The following is a 19691-nucleotide window of genomic DNA, read 5'->3' as shown; positions in this document are numbered from 1 at the left end:
CTCACTGTTACTGGAATGGCCTCACAGGAATGACTGGCCATTAGAACAGTCGGACTAAACACTGTCCCGCTGTTTACATAAAAGGTAATGTGGGCCCGGCTTCGGCTCTGTGTGCCAGAGACAATTAGGCCCCTATACAGGCCGTAATCCACTGCCGGGCGCGAGGTAATCAAATTCAAACATAGCTGGGCCCCTGAAAACAATGAGGGACGGGATTACAATGAATGCATGTGAAGATAGAAAATTAATAAGCTTAACCCTCAACATGTGCTACAGTGATCAAGATTCAAAACCTACAGCTTCAGATGGATGTTTTGTGTTTATGTGAAATTATTAGAGATTACTTGAGAATATGGAAAGATTTTATAGGTAAGGAATAGGTAAAAATGTTTTCAAAATGTTCATTATTTTTATTTTTAGGCCTTCAAAATGATGATAGAGCATCTGTAGAAGGCAATACTGTAACTGTATACATGCAGAATGCATATATTTGCAACTGATGTTTATTGTGTGTCTTTCGATATACAGTAGATAAGCTTAATCGGCTAAAACAGCTAATAAAACTCCCAGTTCTAATTTGGATCTCATCACTTTCCAACTCCTGATGGGTTAGTTTGGTGTGTTACTATAGTTAAAAACAAACAACGGTCATCGGTGGCGGTGAATGTTAGCTCACAGTAGGAAAAAGGTAAGTTATTATCACTCTGAGGAATTGAAGATCGTCTTTTGTCTTACAGAGAAATTAACAAAACGTATGTTAAACTATCCAAAAGGCATCTAAAAGATGAGACGATGGACGAAGGTCTGGCAGACCTTACTGTTTGTTAAACATTCATACATAACGGTAAAAATCAATCTTAAGACAGTATGATGTTCTCTTTTGTTGATTGATCCATTTCGTATGGAAGCCCATTTCTGCCAGGTGAAGAAAAAATAGATGAAAGTTAGAAATAATGAAAATACTCAAAGTACTGAATTATTTTATTCTTTATCATGCTTAACTGTCTTTTTTGTTGTTTTTAATGATCAAGTTTCCAGTGAAAAAAAAAACACAAACATCTCTCAATTTACTGTTCCTTTACTTCTATTTTTTTATTTTTATTTTGTCATTACACTGCTTCAGATGAAACATTAAAATTTGACGTTTCACTACCAGTGTTCTGTTTAAGGTGTCAGTCGGTGCTTGAAACTAGTTTCTACACACACACACGTTGTTCGGCTGCTTTGAACAGTCACACTCAAAGCCCTGCAGTTATGGAAAGCAGTAATCATTCAACACATTTTCAGAGAGACTCTCCTCGAATGCATTCTTAGTGTGCGCTCTGTTGTACACATGAAATTATGATGGAAATTGTGGTGTGAAAACTGACAAAAGAGAGCTGTAGAGAGAAATTCAAATCCATGCAAATCTTGCTCCACACATCTGGCAAATCGTTGCATAAAGTGGGCATGTTTGTCGGATTTAAAAAGTCACAGAAACTGCCAAAAGCAGCCCCCCAATTCCCACACTGGAAGGATGTGTGTGTGTGTGTGTGTGTGTGTGTGTGTGTGTGTGTGTGTGTGTGTGTGTGTGGGAGGGAGGGGGTTCAAACACTGTTCAACCATCACACAAGTTATGGTTGGCTGTATGGTAGTATTTATATTGCCAGAATGACATACTACATTAATGTTTTTGTTTGCTTGTTTTCATTTGTCTGCAGTTGCTCAATTCAGAGCAATGTGCTTTCTTTTTCCCTCCACTTGAAAGTCTTTGTTGGGTCTCTGTGATGACATTTTTCTTCTTTCTCACTCCTCTCACCTGCTGTGGGAGAAGTTTTAGCAGAATACATCAGTATTTTTTAAAAACATTTTCATCACCGAGTCAGAGTTGATCCTTCACACACACATACACAACATAATGTCGAACATTAAACTACTGAATGACATGAATCAGGACTGGACTAAACAGTTAACCTGCCTTTAAATGACATCTTTGTGTTACTGTTCAGGTGAACTTCTACTAGAGTGCGTTGGTGTCTTGCTCAAGGACACTTTGGCAGGTCACATGACTGTTGCTGATACATCTCCTGCAAAAACTGCCATCTTAATAGTTATTTCGATGGTTTTAGGGGATATGTTAACTCATCAGGAAGCCTGAGGTAGAGTTTTATGGGAGCAATGATAATTCGAAAAAAATAAAATGAAAGTGGGAATAAATATGTGGAGAATATATTTGCTTCTACTATAGATTTCTGCATCAATTCGCAGTCTGGTCATTGTCCCCCCCCCTGCTGTTGTTCACAGCTCAGAACACATTAAGCAGCTTGACAGACGTTTCTCCTGTAAGCAAGTGAACGTATCAGATGATAAGGTGGACTAAAGCCTATAAATACGGCTGTCTGAGTGTCCGGTGAGTTTAAACTCCGCTGCGCCACCTGAGGATCTCTGCCACCGTCCTTCCTCCTGCCTTCGACTGTTCTTATGTGGAGATCAGCACTATCAGAAGACTCATTTTCACGATCTGTCGTGGATGAATCAATCGCGTCCTCGATCTGTTAATACAATGTCTTTCTGTGCGTAAAATGCCGCGCTTAGTGCGTCCTGGCGCGGACGTTTCCTTGGAAAATGTGCGGTGTCAGTCGCGTTTCCTTCACGCCCCGCTGCTGTGGATCGGTGCTGAGCAGGAGTGGCATCTCGGCGACAAAATCTGGATGAAAGAGCGTCCTTTAGAGCTCAGGCATGCATCGAGTAGTGAGATCATTGGCGTTATAAATATCCCCGTGCCAGCAGAACAACTCCAGCTACTGCAGCCGGGGTAATGCCCAGGAGCGCTGCATGTAGGGACTCCACACGTGTGTGCGCACGGTTTCTGGTGCCCAGACCTCAGGAGCGACACCAAAATGCTAGAAGTGGCCTAGCGAGTGTCTCCTTTGTGGAAGAATGAATGTTCCTCTTTACCTTCTGACCTTCGCTCACTTGATTCTCGCCGCCGCCGGAGCACAGCACGTCTCTTTGGAGCGCCAACTTCTGGAGGAAGGGATCAGTTCGGGACGCAGGACTTGCAGGCTCTACTGTAGGGTTGGCATCGGTTTCCATCTCCAGATTCATCCCGACGGCAGAGTCAACGGCAGCCATGAGCCCAACCAGCTGAGTAAGTCATTCACTCCGGTTTCACGGTACATGGAGCAGCACAACTACTAAATTATACACGTCTGACGCGCAGAACGGATCCGGTGCGTCCCGTTGAGAATGCGCACTTGGATTTGTCCAAATTGAATCCCTTCTGTTTGCACTTGTATCTATTTTGAATGACATCGCTGGAAGTTATAACAATAATCATTTACACAGGAAGAGTGTGAGGACCGCGCACCTAAACTTAGGCTAGCTGACCCTGTGAAATATCTTAGCAGCGGCCATCTGGTTGACGAGTCTTGTTTGTGCCTCTCCGGGATGTTGGCAGGTAGACTATTTGTGGAAGTAACAGGTGCAGCAGTGAGACACCAGGATGTGTTGGATTGCCAATCAGCACGATTGTCATCACAACACCGCTACTCCAAACACTGCAAAAAATATCCACCATAAAAAAAACACTTCCACGATTATAAAGTCTGTTATTGAATCTTCAAATTGTCTTTGCCTCAAAACTAGTGGAAATATTGTTTTCTATGACAAATCAACTTATTTTTTTAATGAAAGACATCACACTTAAATAAATAAAGAGGAAATTGAGAAACTAGTCAAGATAATTCTCGAAATAAACATATTTACATGGGGAATCATTCGTTTTTCATATATAAATCTTGTTTCAGTTGATTTAATAAATATATGATGTCTGGAATTAAAAAACATCAGCTCAGATTTCTGCTGTACTATGTATTTCTCAAGGATCTACTAATGTAAGAACTAAAGCCGGACAGATATTTTTAAGGCTGACATCAATATTTGAATGTTTTTAAAATTATGATATTCATTTTTTTGAACTTAAACACATCACATAAACAAATATTTATAGGAATCCCTTAAATTTGGATGTTTAAAATGTGATATGTAGACATGTTGCAGCTCTTTCTGATGGACAAACTTGGAGACATTATTTCTAAATGACCTCAAACTGTATTTCTGTTTTACAGTTTCTTGTAACTTATCAGCTGATACAATATATCTGTGACTGGATAACACAGGGCAATATATTGTCCTCTTATCAGCCAGTTTACCAGTCTATCTCTAGTAAAAAAGTGGAGATATTCAAATATATCTTAACAAGAAAGACTGAAAAATGCCATTAGGGCACTTGCATCAAATCCAAATACATCAGTTTTAAGATTTTTATACATGTGACAATGTCTTAAAATTAGTCAGATGACTAAGATCAAGATTTCACTGAAATTTATTTTTCTCCCTTTGAAAATGTATTTATTTAAAAATAAGAAATTAACACTTAAGTGCTTCACATGCTCAGATGATATTAGATTATTATCAGTTTGCAGCTGCATACAGAAACACAACAAAGTAAGTCCAGTAACAGGAGTTTTGCCGTCAACTTTTTTATTAAAAAAACATCTATTTTTCTATATTTCAAATGCTCAAAGCGACATCACCATCGTTCAGCATTCAGAGGTTTGTCATGTGTCATCTACCCCAGAAGACTAAAGTCATAAATCAGATTTTTAGTTTTTTTACTGCACCATCAGATCCCTCATCGCTCATCCGCTGACGAAACGGTCGAAGCTCACCGTGAAAGTGCACTTGTGCCTCCATTTCATGGTCCCCTTTAGAAGAGTTGTCAGGTTACATGGATTTCAAGGCGACAGCCATGTGGCTTTGGCTCCTGCATGACAGCACTGGAGACGACCAGCAGACTGGAATTTCTTAGATTTGTAATATGAAGATTTTTTTTTTTTTTTTTTACCATCAGACTGCATTAGATACAAGTTAGATGTCATATCACTGCTCTGGAGATAATCTTAGATAGTAAAAACACTGTTCAGGAACTGCAGAGACAATGATCCTCTATTTAAGTTGCATTTCTTTTTTTTTAAAACTTTCATTCATTCTGGGAAATATGACTGACCTTGGTGCTGTACAGCAGTCACACTGATTTACCAATACTGTGTGAATATCAGTATTTTATTAATCGTAAGCGATATCTGTTCAGAACTTCCTTCCTGTCTACAGTTTCATAAATACACCATGTTAAACTCACAATGTTCTCTTATTGCAGTTTTGGATTTATTTGACAGATGAAGGTATTGCAACCAGGAAAATGTCTGGATGGAGCTTTACTTTCTGTGTACATTTCTTTTGTTTATTTTATTGCTCAATTATGGTTTTATCATATTTAATTATTTGTTTAATAGTCTAAAATATGCCTGAGTTTCTTGTATGAACTAGTGTGGTGTCACTGGTTTCAGTAGGCAGTTTCTTTGTTCCGTGAGAATCCAGAAGAACCCGCAGTGGTATGATCCATTATTCTGTACTACAGAGTTTAGAGTTAAAGTTTAATCTAATTTTAGGCTTTACTCCATGTACAATATTTTCTCTTAAGAGTTACATTGATATGCATCTGAAGAAAAATAGGTTTTGGTAAAAAAAAAAAGGAACTGCTACCAAGACCACCCTTTTATCAACATAAGAGATGCAATGTTTATACAAAATGATTGCTGTCAATGGTTTTCACTGTTATACTGTATCAACAATACTGGCTTCTCACAACTAAAGTGTGATCAAAGAAATATAGTTTAGGTGATTAAATGGTATTTTAAGGTTGCGGAAAGTTTGTGGATTTGATTAAATCTTAAAAAACTTTAACAGTGACTTGAAAAAAGATGCAAAATTAGGCCTCTGGTGTTGAACTCAAACATTTTATATGCCATTCCACTGCAACAACCCCACACTTTTATTGTTCCAACTTTTTCCTGTTTCCACTGAACCTCACACAACTTCCTGCTTTGGCCATTTATGATGTAAATCTCTATTGCAAATTATTTGCATATGAATTAAATTTGCAGGAGATTCGGTTGTACTGGTGAAGCAGTCCTCCATATTTGGTCACTAAATAGTCTTTCTTATGTTGTCTGTTGTTTAGGTGCCTTGCTAAAGAGCAAAATGGTTGTAGTTGCTGACAGTGGGAGATACATTTCTTATTCTTCAATGCCATACAGACCAGCAAGTCTTGCAGCATTATTTGTGTTTTCACCCAAAATATATAACAGCATAATTACAGTAAGTTTCATTTATTGTGACAGTGATAAATGTGATAAAATACAAAATCTACACAGTAGGAAACCACCATACTTAGATTCTTAACGGCGGATGGTGTTGCTAAGAGTATCATTTCAGCCGAGAAGCTACAAAAACAAATACAAAAGACATAGCAGAGTTATTATTAGTTCTGTGTGTATCTATTTGGTCTTTCCTAATATGCTCACCGTCTCTCATTGTTGAAATTCCCTCTGGTCGCCAGTAGAGGTTGATAAAGATATTTATATTTCCTCATTGATTCTTTAATTAAAACTCACCTGAAAAAGAAAACAAATTAATGGACAAAATAAACATAAAACTGTGGAAAAAGGTGCAGCTGAAGTGGAGTTGACATGACAGCAGAAGAACAGGTCATGTCACCTCTGTTACCCAGATGGCGGAGGAGCGACGAGATACAGAAAATGACAAGGGGAGTAAAAATACATGCTGTCGCCCATCAATCATCAGAGCATGTTGTTTGTCCTCCCAGGTGTCCTGGAGCTCTTTGCGGTTTCTCAGGGGGTCATAGGCATCAAAGGGGTCTACAGTAACAGATTCCTGGCCATGAATAAAAGAGGACGGCTCCACGCCACCGTAAGTATCCCACATGCGCATGCTTCTCCTGGAGCTCCACAAACTGTTTCTGTACGTTGCTATGCACTCTTTATATTCACTCTGAACACATCCATACAGCAATCTGTGCAGTGCTACTGAATGTTATCTTGAGGGGGACATTTATTTGCATAGAACAAGTGTTAATTTGAGTGTTGTTTGTCGACTCTTACAGCTTAAAATGTTAAACTAGCTCTGATGGGTTTGGATCTATAAAAAGGACCTTGGCACCTTGCTAATGTTTACACTCTCATAGTGAAATTGAGGTTGAGGGTCCGACTGTGCATGTTTCTAATTGGAAGCACAGGTTTTAGTTATTTATGATATAGTTGCATTCATTAATTTTTTTGGGGGGGGGCTATTTGAGGACAGAAGAACTCTGATGGTCACATATTCTGACATATTTTCACCTTATGAACATGTTATGGCTAACATGTTAGCAACAACTGCCTCCTCACACATTATCATCCCACTAAGATTGTGTTTGTGTCCAATATTCACTTTCTTTTTAGCTCTAGTTTGGTCTCCACCAACTCCTGAAAAAAATGAGCTGCTAGATGCAAGCTAGTCTAACTTTGTCTGTCGTTTCGTGTTGGGTAGGTAGTGTACAGTGAGTTTATCAGTGCCTGTTTGATGCAAACAGCTGCCTGCTGCTGCTGGAATTGAGGTTGATGAGAGCACTAAGACTGAACCATAAAGTCAAAATTATGAACTACAAGAGGCTAACAATCTCTGCAGAGATGCTGAGTTGGGTAATCATTTTCAGTAGGTTTGTTTTGTGGTTTTGTGTGGTGGAAATAAGGTGATAAAGGTGTTCCGCACCACACACTTGCTTGTTTGCTCTGTTCAGAAGAGAGTTTCTTGTTGTGTTTAATTTAATCTCCTAGCTGTTCTGAGCTTTCAACTGCTTTTCATGGTTATATTGCACATAGGGTCAGCAATAAACTTCCAAGCTCAAAGTTTTATATCATTTACTGCTTTCTGAGCAGACTTCCAGCCAGGGTTCATACCCGTCGCCTGAATTAAATTTGGCCAAAATCTGTGAATCCGCTTCTTATTATTCTCTCCTCTGCTGCAGCCCAACTCAATTTGAACTCATGAAACAAGTGTATTTCTCCATTAAAACCTTGCCTAGTGTGGCTATATTTGTTTTATTTATTAGTTTGAACAGCTTTGCATCTGTGCTGCATGACAAAATCCCTAAATCTGACATCAGCATGTCATGGCATACTTCTGTAATCTTTAGCCACAGTTTTGAAGACTTTCAAATCCCCCCAAACACACAGTAAGCCCAAATCTTCCCACAGCAGCTTGGCCTTGCTGCCGTCAGCGGGCCGGCCGGCCAGCCAGCAGCCAACCCCACTGACAAGTCATCTGTGGGAGCCTTGGCAGGCGTAGAGATAGAAGCAGCTCCCTATTAGCATGTGTTAATGGGAAGAGCAGACTAAGTCCTGTCTGGGATGGCTGATAATATACAGAAGAGTGAGCCACAAAGTGAAAATCAATATGTTGAGTAAACAATCAGTCAGGCAAGCAACAATCAGAGAGCCGGAGCGTCTGTGAGGCTGTGAGCTGCTGCTGGTGTGCCTGCTGAGCGACAGCGATTTATGCCCCCTCAGCTCCTAGTATTGTTTCATGAAACCCTGTCAGCGGGGAGTGGTGTGGCATCTTCTATCAAAGTGCATTCTTAGCCACTGCTTGTTAGAAATGCACTAATGTGAACTCTGAGCTCTCTACCAGCAGATATATATATATATATTCAGTTGTCATTCCAGCTTATAAGAAAATTACAGACTTCCTCGGGGTCAAAGCACGTTCCAAACAAGATTTAAATATGAAGTGAAACAGCGCAGGCATGGAGCAAAACAACACTCTGCAGGGTACCGCCACAAAATAAAGACCTGATCATTTTTTGTTCTGCTGGAAGTTTGTCATGCATAGCCATGGTCTGACTCAGTGGGACTTTCGTTCTTGTGGTCCAACATGTCTGCAATCCAGTCTCATCTGCCGCCATCTCCTGTTCCAAACTATCAAAATATGGCAGAGCTGTTCTAGAGGCAGAAAAAAAATCTCACTGCTTGAGTAAAAGGTCAAACAGTTTCTCTGATTTAGTAAGTGAATGTCGTGTTCACGTCAAATGGGATGGATGGTAGAGATGGGAGACGGTTGTATTATTGCACAGTTAAGATTTAAATACCAGATCCATTAAATGTGGCTTGACAACGTTGCTCCAAAGCAAGATGTTGTCACAACTCCTGGCTGAATTGTGATTAAACTTCTCATAGATATACCTGGCCCCCAGATAAAAGAGTTCCTAATGATTTTGGTTACTGCCTGACCTTTCCCCTTGGATGAGCACTTTGCCCCATGACAAAGAATCTCTAAACTAATAGACAGATTTCCATGGAATTTGTTGTTATTATGCACCACTGTCCCCGGCGGATGAATCATGATGTTTTCCCTTTTAGCATCGACATCAGGCCGAAATTTTTACATATGAAATAAAATCAAAACATCAAAATATAATGTACATTCATGGTCCCGATAGGAAGAACATCTTTCCCTGAATACTAACCCCTGCACTCTGAGAGACTTGGTGCACCTGATTTGACTTTTATCAGCCTATTGAATAGGTGTTATCATCACACATCTGTCCCAAATATACAGGCTAGAAGGGGCCTACAACCTACTAGTAGGTTCAGGAGGCCGTTATCACCCATTTATTTCAAGTTTCTGTCTGTGAAAACAAAATTTTTCTCAATGGAAAATGCAATATTTTGAGATAGTTTCTGCATTAAAATGTGTTTTGATAACATTTCTAGCGAGAAATGTGCATTTTTTTTATTTTCATAATCTTTGTTAAGTGAATATATGCAATGTTTAGTTTGTCAGTTAGTACGAGGATTTTATCATTGCTATGGTGGTGACTATGGACACTGATATAGCTGAAACCATGTAGTTGCATGTTGATTTATTGTGTATCTGAGCTGCGATGTTGTTTATGTTATTTTATGTAACTGTTTGATGATGTTCTGATGGAGTTAACATTAACCGTATTGTATTGTTGAGTTAACACAGTGACAGTTAGGAAAATACTTTACTGGCAGGTCCTCCAGTCAGCCAATCACAAAGCTTCAAATTCTGGATTTCAAATTCAGTTCATCCCTGGGGCATGTTCTTTTATTGAAAGAACATCAAACAGCTGAATGCCGAAACTGTCTTAAAATACTGCATTTTCCATTGAGAATAAAACAGACATTTTTTTTGTTTGTCATGTGACAGCACATGCCTGATAAGAGGCCCTCTGCGCCTGCTGGGCTCCACCAACATTGGCTTATTGAAATAAATGGGTGATAACAGCCTCCTGAACCTACTATCAGGTTTAGTAGGCCCCTAATAGCCCATATATTTGGAGCAGATGTGTGATGATAACGCCTATTCAATAGGACGATAACAGTCAAATCGGGTGCTTGTTCTCTGGCTCCAACTGTTGCAGTTGGAGCTTATTTTTCTGCAGCAGCTCTGCCTCAGAAATATTTGTATAAGTAAAACTCCAATCTGTGGCTACAGCTGCACTGAGCTATTTAACTGCCTTGATGATTTGGGGTGGATGTAAACCTGGGGGGCCACAGACAGACTCGGGCCTCATGTCATGGTGTCAGGTGACACCCTGAACCTTATCTTGTTGCATCGTCTGTCATATTTAATATTTAGATGTTTTCACAGAGGCAATTTATTGGCTGAATAATAAGCGAGGAGACAGATGCACATTACGCCACATGACCTTCTCTGCAAGCCATCACAAACATAATCTTTTGAGAGGTGAAAGGGTCATCTGCATTTGTAGAGCAAACAGTGAGCGATCAAGGGAGAGGGAGAGAGAGAGAAAGGCAGAAATACATGGAAGAGAACTAAAACAAGAGCATATTTCTGCCAAAAATGCTGATATACCATTAAGTATTTTATTAGAAAAATGTACAAAACATGAATAACTTCATGTTTTTGATTTCTGACATTTTTTGAATTCTGTCTCAGCCACTGAAAACACTTATTTATGTCAGATCAAGTGTTTCCCAACTACCTAACCCTAATGCCACCGGTAGGTCAAAGTTTCCTCTTTAAATATGCAGTTGAATATCTCATCATCTATTAGATGGACTGGCACAAAGTTATGTGCAGACATTGTATGTGTATTGCATATGTATGACAATGTGTGACTTTTCCTATAGTGCCATCAGCAGGTTGACTCTTTTGATTTTGAGTGATATGTCTCTACAAATGCTGGATAGTTTGCAGTGAACTTTAGTACTTTAGACATTTGTGTCCCACACAGGATGAATTTTAATAACTTTGGTGATCCCTGACTTTCCATCTAGTGCTATCATCAGGTCAAACTTTTTATTTGTCAAAAGCTTTGGTTTATGACCAAATACTTGCAAAACTAGATATTCCCCTCAGCCTCATCTGCACCCCTCAGCCTCATCTGCACCTTGTTTTTAGTGCTAATTAGCAAATGATAGCATGACAAGATGCTAAACTAAGATGGTGATTATGGTAAAATCAAAAGCTTTGACACACCTTCCCATTCCCTTGAATGAGAAATTGTGTCCAAAGCTTTTGACTGTTACAGTGTATGAACATGAACATACTAGGGGTTTGCCCGAATACAAACATGTTATTCGGCAAAGCACAAATAGTGGGTTTCTTATGAATATTTGCTTCATACAAATATTTTAAAAATTATTTGTTTTTGGGAAGAAAAAAAAAAAAGTCAAATACCAGCATGCAGGTCGGCTACATCTCTATCTCAGTCTCTCTCCTCTGCACTGTTACGTCTATCAGCAGGTCTCAACGAGGGGAGTCACATCTACCTGCTGCATGACGCACATTTCCTAATATGAACATCACTCCTGGAGCACCAGACACTTTAATTTTCTAAAATTAAAGGCGTAATAAAAACAAAAAAACTGTATTTTTAGGCCTCTTTCCACTTTAATTCGAATACAAATACAAATAATTTTGCTGCCTCAATAAATACAGATACAAATAAAAATACTGGGCCCACTGTGCCTGTAAGTACAGGCTCACACAGCTGTTAGCATGGCTGTTCAAAATAAGAAGCATCATTTTGCATTCAGAGAGTGTTTCCCTGGAAAGAGCTACCTGATTGTTGAGAAAAGTGAATATAAAAACTGACTGACTAACTGCATTAGGATTAAATGTCATTACTTGGTGTCAAGTCTTTTTAGTCAGTTACAAACCTTGTCCCTAAAGCTTGTTTCATATTAGAGTGGAGTCAGAGTGTAGTCTTAGTTCAGTTTTTAATCTCAGATTTAATGAGAATTTGAATTAATAAAGCACTGGGTCTGTATGGTGGTGAGAACCAACAGGAGACATTTGTGAAGAAATATTATTTGGGTAGAGGAAAAGTAAAAGTTAGTCATCAGTAACTTTCCACCTCTGCCCTCAATACCCTGAGGATCATGGGAAAGGTCCTTTTAAAAGAGTGTGACCAATCCAGCAGGGCAAGAGCCAGGTTAAACAGCTGTACAAGCATTATGATTTTAACAATAAGATCTCTGGAATCTGGCTGCAACCATTAAATCCTATGAAACACTGCAGGGGCTAAAGCTTCTTCCTGGTATGCATGCTTGTGTGTGTGTGTGTGCATATGTCCCTGTTTGTGAGAGCACATTCATACATGCTCCAATGGATTTGTTTCCAAATGTGTAATTCCCTGACTGGTACCAGAGCTGGTATGTTGCTTAAATGTAGCGTTCTGTTAAATAATTGCAATCCACCCATAGCAGTAACTCTGGTGTTCTGTACAATTTTCTAATCATCTTTAAAGACAACAGCCAAAAGGAACTGTCGGTCACTTTGAATAACTTAAATGTTCTGCTGCGGCCGCGGCGTGCTCTCTTGTGACTGGCATGTTTACCAAACGCTGTAATGACATCATTTTCTGCTATGCTGCACTCCTCAGCAAAGCAGAACAGTTTGTTTTATTTCAGAATGGCAGGCGGTTATACAAGGAAGTCCTACTGCAGCAAGAAAGCAGGCATCCCTGGGTACATGTCAGAGTTTCCCACCCCAGATATTTTTAGGTACAAAACAGGGGAACATTCAATGAATATCCCAGATTCTGACCATTAGATATGGTGAAGCAGAATGTGAGTTATAGGGAAATATTACCTTTACAGTGTAAGTAAGGGTGTAATGGTGCAAAGAACAACAATGTTTTCTGCATGATTTTTGGTTTGGTATGCGACTTTGTTTCAGTTTAACAATCGAGTAATTACAGTCTAATACTGTCTAATTACAGTTTGTTTTAACAAAAACTCAGAAGTTCCACCCAGAAAGTTTTTGGCAGCATTTCAGGTGTTGTCTGCTTGTCAAACAATTACAGTCATGTTAGACCAGCAGCGGTGGAGGAAGTATTCAGATCCTTCAGATTACTGTAATTGATGGATTAGAATAGAAGCAGCAGTTTAATATTGAAGCAGGTCAAAGTGGAGGTCATTCTAACTACTTCATACGCTCTTTGTTTAAACTATAACAAAATGTTCTATAAGATGATCATATTTTTTATCTAAAACCTAATGCAAAGTAATTAGTCTCTACAGATGTCAAATACATCTAGTAAATACTAATAGAGCAGAAGTATGTGAAGTATGTGAAGAAGTTAAGTGTTGTAAAATGGAAATACTTACATAAAGTTGAAGAATCTCAAAATTGTACTTTAAACAGACTACTTGAAGACATGTTCTTACTGCTCATATAGCTTGCACAATTGGCATTGCCTCCGCACATGAGAAGCCAGAAAAAGCCTTCGATATCATCTCCTGTTTGAGATATTTTTGGTTTCTCAGTAAATTATAGCAGCATTGGCCAAGGAGTAGTGGGAAAACTGTCAACACTGTTCAACCCAAGTCATCTAACATGATGTCATGACTCTGGAAATAGAAACATCAAATATGCTAAATCATTTTGATAGCAACACATGTGTGATAAATATCTCAAAACATCTGAAGTAGATCTATTGAACATGTCACATATGTTCAATGAACTGTCTTTACTGACAGCAACTGATGCACAATTCTGTGAAATGCAGATATGTTGTAAGAAATAAATTGATCTGAGGAACAACAGCCTGGGTGATTCAGGCAGTAGTTCTTGATGAAGTTAATACATCGGCCATAATGAGGTTTGAGCCAGTACAAAGGAGGCGCTGCTGCTTTCAGTCAAAGCATCACTGGGATAAGAAAAGTCATTTAGATGACTTTGAAACCTGACCACAAGATGAAAGTTAAGTCTCCTCAGTCATTTTGGAGATATCTCAGTTTTACAAGAGCTAACCCAATCAGATATTTTGTTCTGCAAACTGCAAAGGAGCTGTGCAGCAAGCAATTACAGGTTGATAGGGGCAAGCATTCAACATTTTCCCCACTCTGAATGCCGTTGTAATGGTGGTATTACACACAAGTATGATTCAGCCCTGTGTCATTGGAAATTAATTTTTTTTTTTAAATTTATGTTTTCTGCTTCAATCTTATAGATTACACAATAGGTCTAATATCAGTTCTCATTTTGTTCTCATAATGTATGAAACGACAGTGTGTAATGTCTGTAGGGATCAACCTGCAGAGAATAATCAGTGCCTCTGCAGCTCCCCTCGGCTTAACGGAGCTTTATAGCAAGTTTCAGCTCATTGTTTAACTGTCCGGCTGCAACTCTACTGTCTTGGTTCACTCTCAGTTCTCTCATAGTGTTGTTTTCATCCATGCAGGCAGCTGTTTTTCAGAGAAAAAACTCTAAAAAGCCACTGTACACTACCTGCTCAGCACCAAATGGCAAACAGACACAGTTAGCTGTAGACTAACTGGTGAACATAGTGAAGCATTTAGCAGCTAAAGAGCCAGATATTTCCCTCAGGAGTCGGTAGAGAGCAAAAACAGAGCAAATATTGGACTTGCATTCACCACATGGACAGAAACACAGCTCCCGCTGAATGATAATGTTGCTCCATAACTGCTGGATGTGGAAATACACAACTGTTTGCTAACAAGCTCAACATACCAACTTAAAAGGTGATGGTATGTCATGTTGAGTTCACAACTTTTTTCTGTTGAAAACTAGTGGACAGGTTTAAAGAGAAACAAATGACAAACTGATCCCTCGGTGATCTGTGCGTAAAAACAGCAGACCTACTGTAACATCACAGAAAGTTTCTCACAGTAGCAATGAACGTGTGTGCACTCATGTCAGATCAGTCTTAACAAGAAAATAAAATTGCATCAGTGGGGAGACTCTGGCGGAGGTCAGGTTCCAGATGCTTGTTGATGAGCGCTTCCTTGTAAAGGAATAAGGACCATTACTTTTTCTTTCCATGACTTGATGGCAATTATCTAAGGAGCAGCTAACAAGAGAAACACAGGGTTAGGTTACATGGTTGCATGCAAACAGACTTCCCACATGTTCGCAATGCCAAGCGTTGTTTACATGTGGACAGATCCACTATCATGTACTAAGAACTCATTACTTTGTGCATTTTTATACCTACAGTTCATTTGCTCTGGTCTGAATCAGTGGGTGAGCTGGAGCGAGAACATAAATACAGGAAGAAAGTCTTGAAGAAATCTTCCCAAATATCATGAAGGCAACATACTTCGTTGCTAGTCCGAGTCTGACTTTGATTAATTCTCTAGTTAGCTGCTAGCTGATTTCTGCATCCCAGCATGCAAAGCACACAAACCAGAACCAGGGGGGAAAAGAACCAGTTCGATTCAACCAGATTAGACAATGCAGTAATTAATCAAAATTAATCAAAAATAGTCTTGAACTACAATGAACCACAGTTTTCTAGTTAAGTACCATCAGATTAATTGGCAAGTGAAAAACAGGCAAGAAGTAACACTTTCCTTCCTTCTTTTCTAGGAATTGTTTACAGATGACTGTAAGTTCAGGGAGCGTTTCCAGGAGAACAGCTACAACACCTACGCCTCAGTAATCCACAGGAACCACAGGACTGGTCGCGAGTGGTTCGTGGCCCTCAACAAGAGAGGGAAAGCTAAGATGGGCTCCAGCCCGCGGGTCAAATCTCAGCATGTCTCCACCCACTTTTTGCCCAGGGTCAGCCTGCACGACAAGGGTGAGCGCGGCTTCACCATCACAGACAGGAGCAAAGAGAGGCGGAAAACCCCGCCGCCGCCGCCTCCCAAACCTCCCCTGGTGAAAGCTAACGTCCATGCGGGCACAGTGCCGAGACGTACACAAGTCAAGTACTGGCCCAAGTACCGGTTTGGGTAGATGTCACAGAGTTTGGCTCTATGTGGGGGATACGTGGTTCATAGACGTTGCACATATAAGTAACTGACCTGCCCAAAGAACAGACAGGTCATTTATCACCTTCAAAGCATTCCGGGTATCTATGACTTTTGTGAAAAACCTCAAAGGGCTGCCAGACCCAACTACGGAGCTTTTCTTTGTTGAAGCTATGATCATGGTTAGAAGTTGTCTTTTCCACTTGAACTGATGATGCTTCATTTTATGTTGTCATCCATGTACATGGTGAACTTCAGCAGAGACCCAGTTTGATTAAAAAATCTCTGAGATGCTGTATGTATGCTATAATGAGATGCTGTTAAAGCTGAAATCCATAACTTCCTGCATGTTGTCGGTCAGATACTGAAAAGAGTTTTTGATTATACAACAACGATACAGTAGAAGAGTTATCCATGTTTTGCTATCCAGCTAGCTGACTGAAAATGTCCTCAATCAACCAGGTAACATCCTCTATTTTTTTTTTGTTTGTTTGCTAAGAGACTGTACCAACATTATTAGGGGGTCCAGAAAAAGTGAGAGTTAAGTATTTATATTATATTTTAAGGTAGTCTGAATTTTTTGGTGAGCAGGGGAGTCTTTCTTTTACCCTAGATTTAAAGTTTGTTTCCACACTGAGATTTATTGTTAAAAAAAAGAACAAAAAAAACATAATGTGTTTTCTCATAAGCACAAAACAACAATCTCTGTATCGCAGCTTTATGCTCCTCATCACTATCTACTAATAGCTAACACAGGACCAGCAGATCTTTATAATTATTATTCATTGAACATTATTTCTAGCAAAGAATGGATATTTTCTTTACTAACAATGGATCCCACTTGTTCTTTAGATTTAGCAGTTCCAACCCCCCCTCCCTCCCCACCCCAGTACCTTTTGTACAATCCCTAAAGTGACACACCAGATAGAACAGAACGGGGCAGATTTTAACATACAAAAGTTATTTCAGAGTTTGTTTTGTTGTATGGTACAACTCTAATTTGAACAGAATTTATTAATAGATTTTATTTCAAAATGTGTTTTATAGCAAACAACCAATAAACAAGTTTAAAGCTGAATGAGATGATTTAAACAATAGCTACAATACATTTATTTGATACATCTAAAATGAGGAGGGAAGTTAAAAATGAAAAATAATTATCGCAAACTTTAATTTTAGTGAGTTTGAACTCAGAGCAATGGGGTTCAGGACAACACATCAGCAGTACACTCCACCATGTACCATATAGGTGGTAAAAAAAATAGGATATTGAACCAAAAAAAAAGTTGTGGATTTCAGCTTCCAACAGTAAAATATAACTGTTATAACATGTCTGCTCTCCCTGATGTTTAAACTATAAATGATGTGATAAATTTGACTGTGAGACATATTTCACAGCCACTTTGGAGACACTCAAACCTGGCTGCTTGGAAATTGCTTTAAACATGTCTCCTGCCTAAACATAAGAACCGACCAACTGTCCCTTTCCCTAACACCAGATTTGTGATAATCAACATGAAAACGAGGACTGGCTCTCTGGAGAGAGACCCCCCCCCCCCTCCTCCTCCCAGACAGCTGTGAGGGATCAAGGAGAAAACTGTCCATCAAAACTATCATTTTAGCCACCGGCTGTCCCCCCGAAAAATCCAGAGTCACGACCTCACAGCATTCCACCCAGGAGGAGCGCACACCGCCGTCACCGCAGGGATAAAGATGCCAAGAAAGAGCGGACCCGTGTTTTGGGGAAGGTTCAAGCTGTAGGTGTATCAGATGGCAAACAGCCGTGGAATGGCCGTGTAGGAAAATACAGAGATCTCTGGGGAGGAAGGCAGGGTTTGGCTGTGAAGAACACAGCTTGACTTACCCAAGAGCCTGAACTATAAATTCAATGCTGTCTTTAATTTAATGGTTTGAAATACTTGAGCTTGGGGTACATTTTGCAAAACCGTACAGGGAAAAATCAAATGAACGATCGACATTGTGCCACAACTTTACTTTGGCCTTATTCCTCTGTCAGAACCTGAATATTAACCAATTTAAAATGCTCCAAATACATTATGTCACAATGTATGTTCTATATATTCTGACAACTGAGATGACCATCTCAAATATTCGTGTCATATTAATAAGCATAAAACAACAAAGTGCAAGTACAAAAACATCTGTACACACTGTATTCCCATTAAATTGTTAGGAATATGGTTTGCAAATAGTACAAAGTCATGAATAAAACAAGCAACCAGAAATCACTCGACACCAATGCTGCTAAATCTAAATATGTTACGGTGAAAACATATTTTAATAGATTCAAAAATGCTTAATCTTCATCTGGAACCAAATCTGCCTATAAATATACAAAGAGATGGACAATAATGAGATATAAGCTCCATGTTTTTTGCTACAAGGTCTGTATTTAATGAGAAAATGTTCAAATTTCTTTTCTTACAAAGCTAAAAACAATTAAAAAATGTATGGATGTTTATCTAATCACATCTCCCTTTGCCCATGGTATAATTTTCTACCAATTTTTAATTTTAGCAATGGACAGTATCAGAGAAATTATACATTTTTTGAACATTAACGCATGTAAACATTTTCTCATCAGCCCTCAAAATAAAAATTTGAACCTGGAAATGTGCATAATATGCCCCCTTTAAGAAGTTTTTGATGTATTATGTAAACTATCAAACAGGTAACTGAACAAAAAAAATAACCACACAACAAACAAACAAACACTACTACAAAGTGAAATAAGTAATAACTTGAAAGTGTGAAATGTTTTCATGATAAGGTTAATACTCAGGTTAATACAGCGGAATAGAGTCACTGTGGCCAAGTGTTGCTCAGTGTTTTAGTCTTTATGTAGACATACAGTGTTCAGCCAAAACATGTACTGTAGCAAACTAATGAACCATCTTTCACGCTGTATTTCTTTGCCCTTATAAACTGTAGATATCTTGATGCTGTTTGTTTTTCATGATTTTCTGTGTTGTCATTATGTTGTGCGGTCCTCATACACATCCCAAAGAAATATTTTTTGTACCAAATTGTTTTTATAAAAACTTATGTATGAATAAGAGTTTTTATGTAATATGAATATTATAAATAAATATATCAATTGATATTAATATGTTTCATGTTGTATGTTACAGTACACTGTAAAAAAATGGCAAAAAGTCTGGCAGCAAAAGTTGCCAGACACTTACCATCAAATAACAGTAAAAAACATTTAGTTATTCTATAAAGATTTATTTTAAAAATACAGATATTTACTTTGGAAATTGTCTGCATTTTTACATTTTAACCATTGTAAAATAAAAAGAAAATCTCATTATAAAACATTGCTACAATGTTAAACAAATGTATAAATCTGCACAAAAAATGAAAAAGATTGCAGAACTACCTTAAAATTACCTAATTTAAATGAAGACTCTTGTTTTCATACAGTAATCTTTGGTAAATTCATAGGATTATCCAATCCATCCACAAGAGCTCCCCATCAAAGTACAGATTTCTGGATATAAAACATAGAAAAAT

General features: G+C 38.7%; 1 protein-coding gene across 1 annotated transcript; it reads left to right on the top strand.

The window, feature by feature from the left end:
* Positions 1-1067: 1067 nt before the first annotated feature.
* On the top strand, positions 1068-18734 carry fgf5 (fibroblast growth factor 5). The gene is made up of 3 exons (XM_044332278.1): positions 1068-3130; positions 6710-6813; positions 15769-18734. Exons 1-3 carry the CDS (start codon positions 2920-2922, stop codon positions 16138-16140), a joined length of 687 nt encoding a protein of 228 aa, XP_044188213.1. The 5' UTR covers positions 1068-2919; the 3' UTR covers positions 16141-18734.
* The last annotated feature ends 957 nt before the right edge of the window (positions 18735-19691 follow it).

This window comes from Thunnus albacares, chromosome 2 (genome assembly GCF_914725855.1).
Source record: "Thunnus albacares chromosome 2, fThuAlb1.1, whole genome shotgun sequence".
Lineage (NCBI taxonomy): Eukaryota > Metazoa > Chordata > Actinopteri > Scombriformes > Scombridae > Thunnus > Thunnus albacares.
This window is presented reverse-complemented; position numbering and strand designations above follow the sequence as displayed.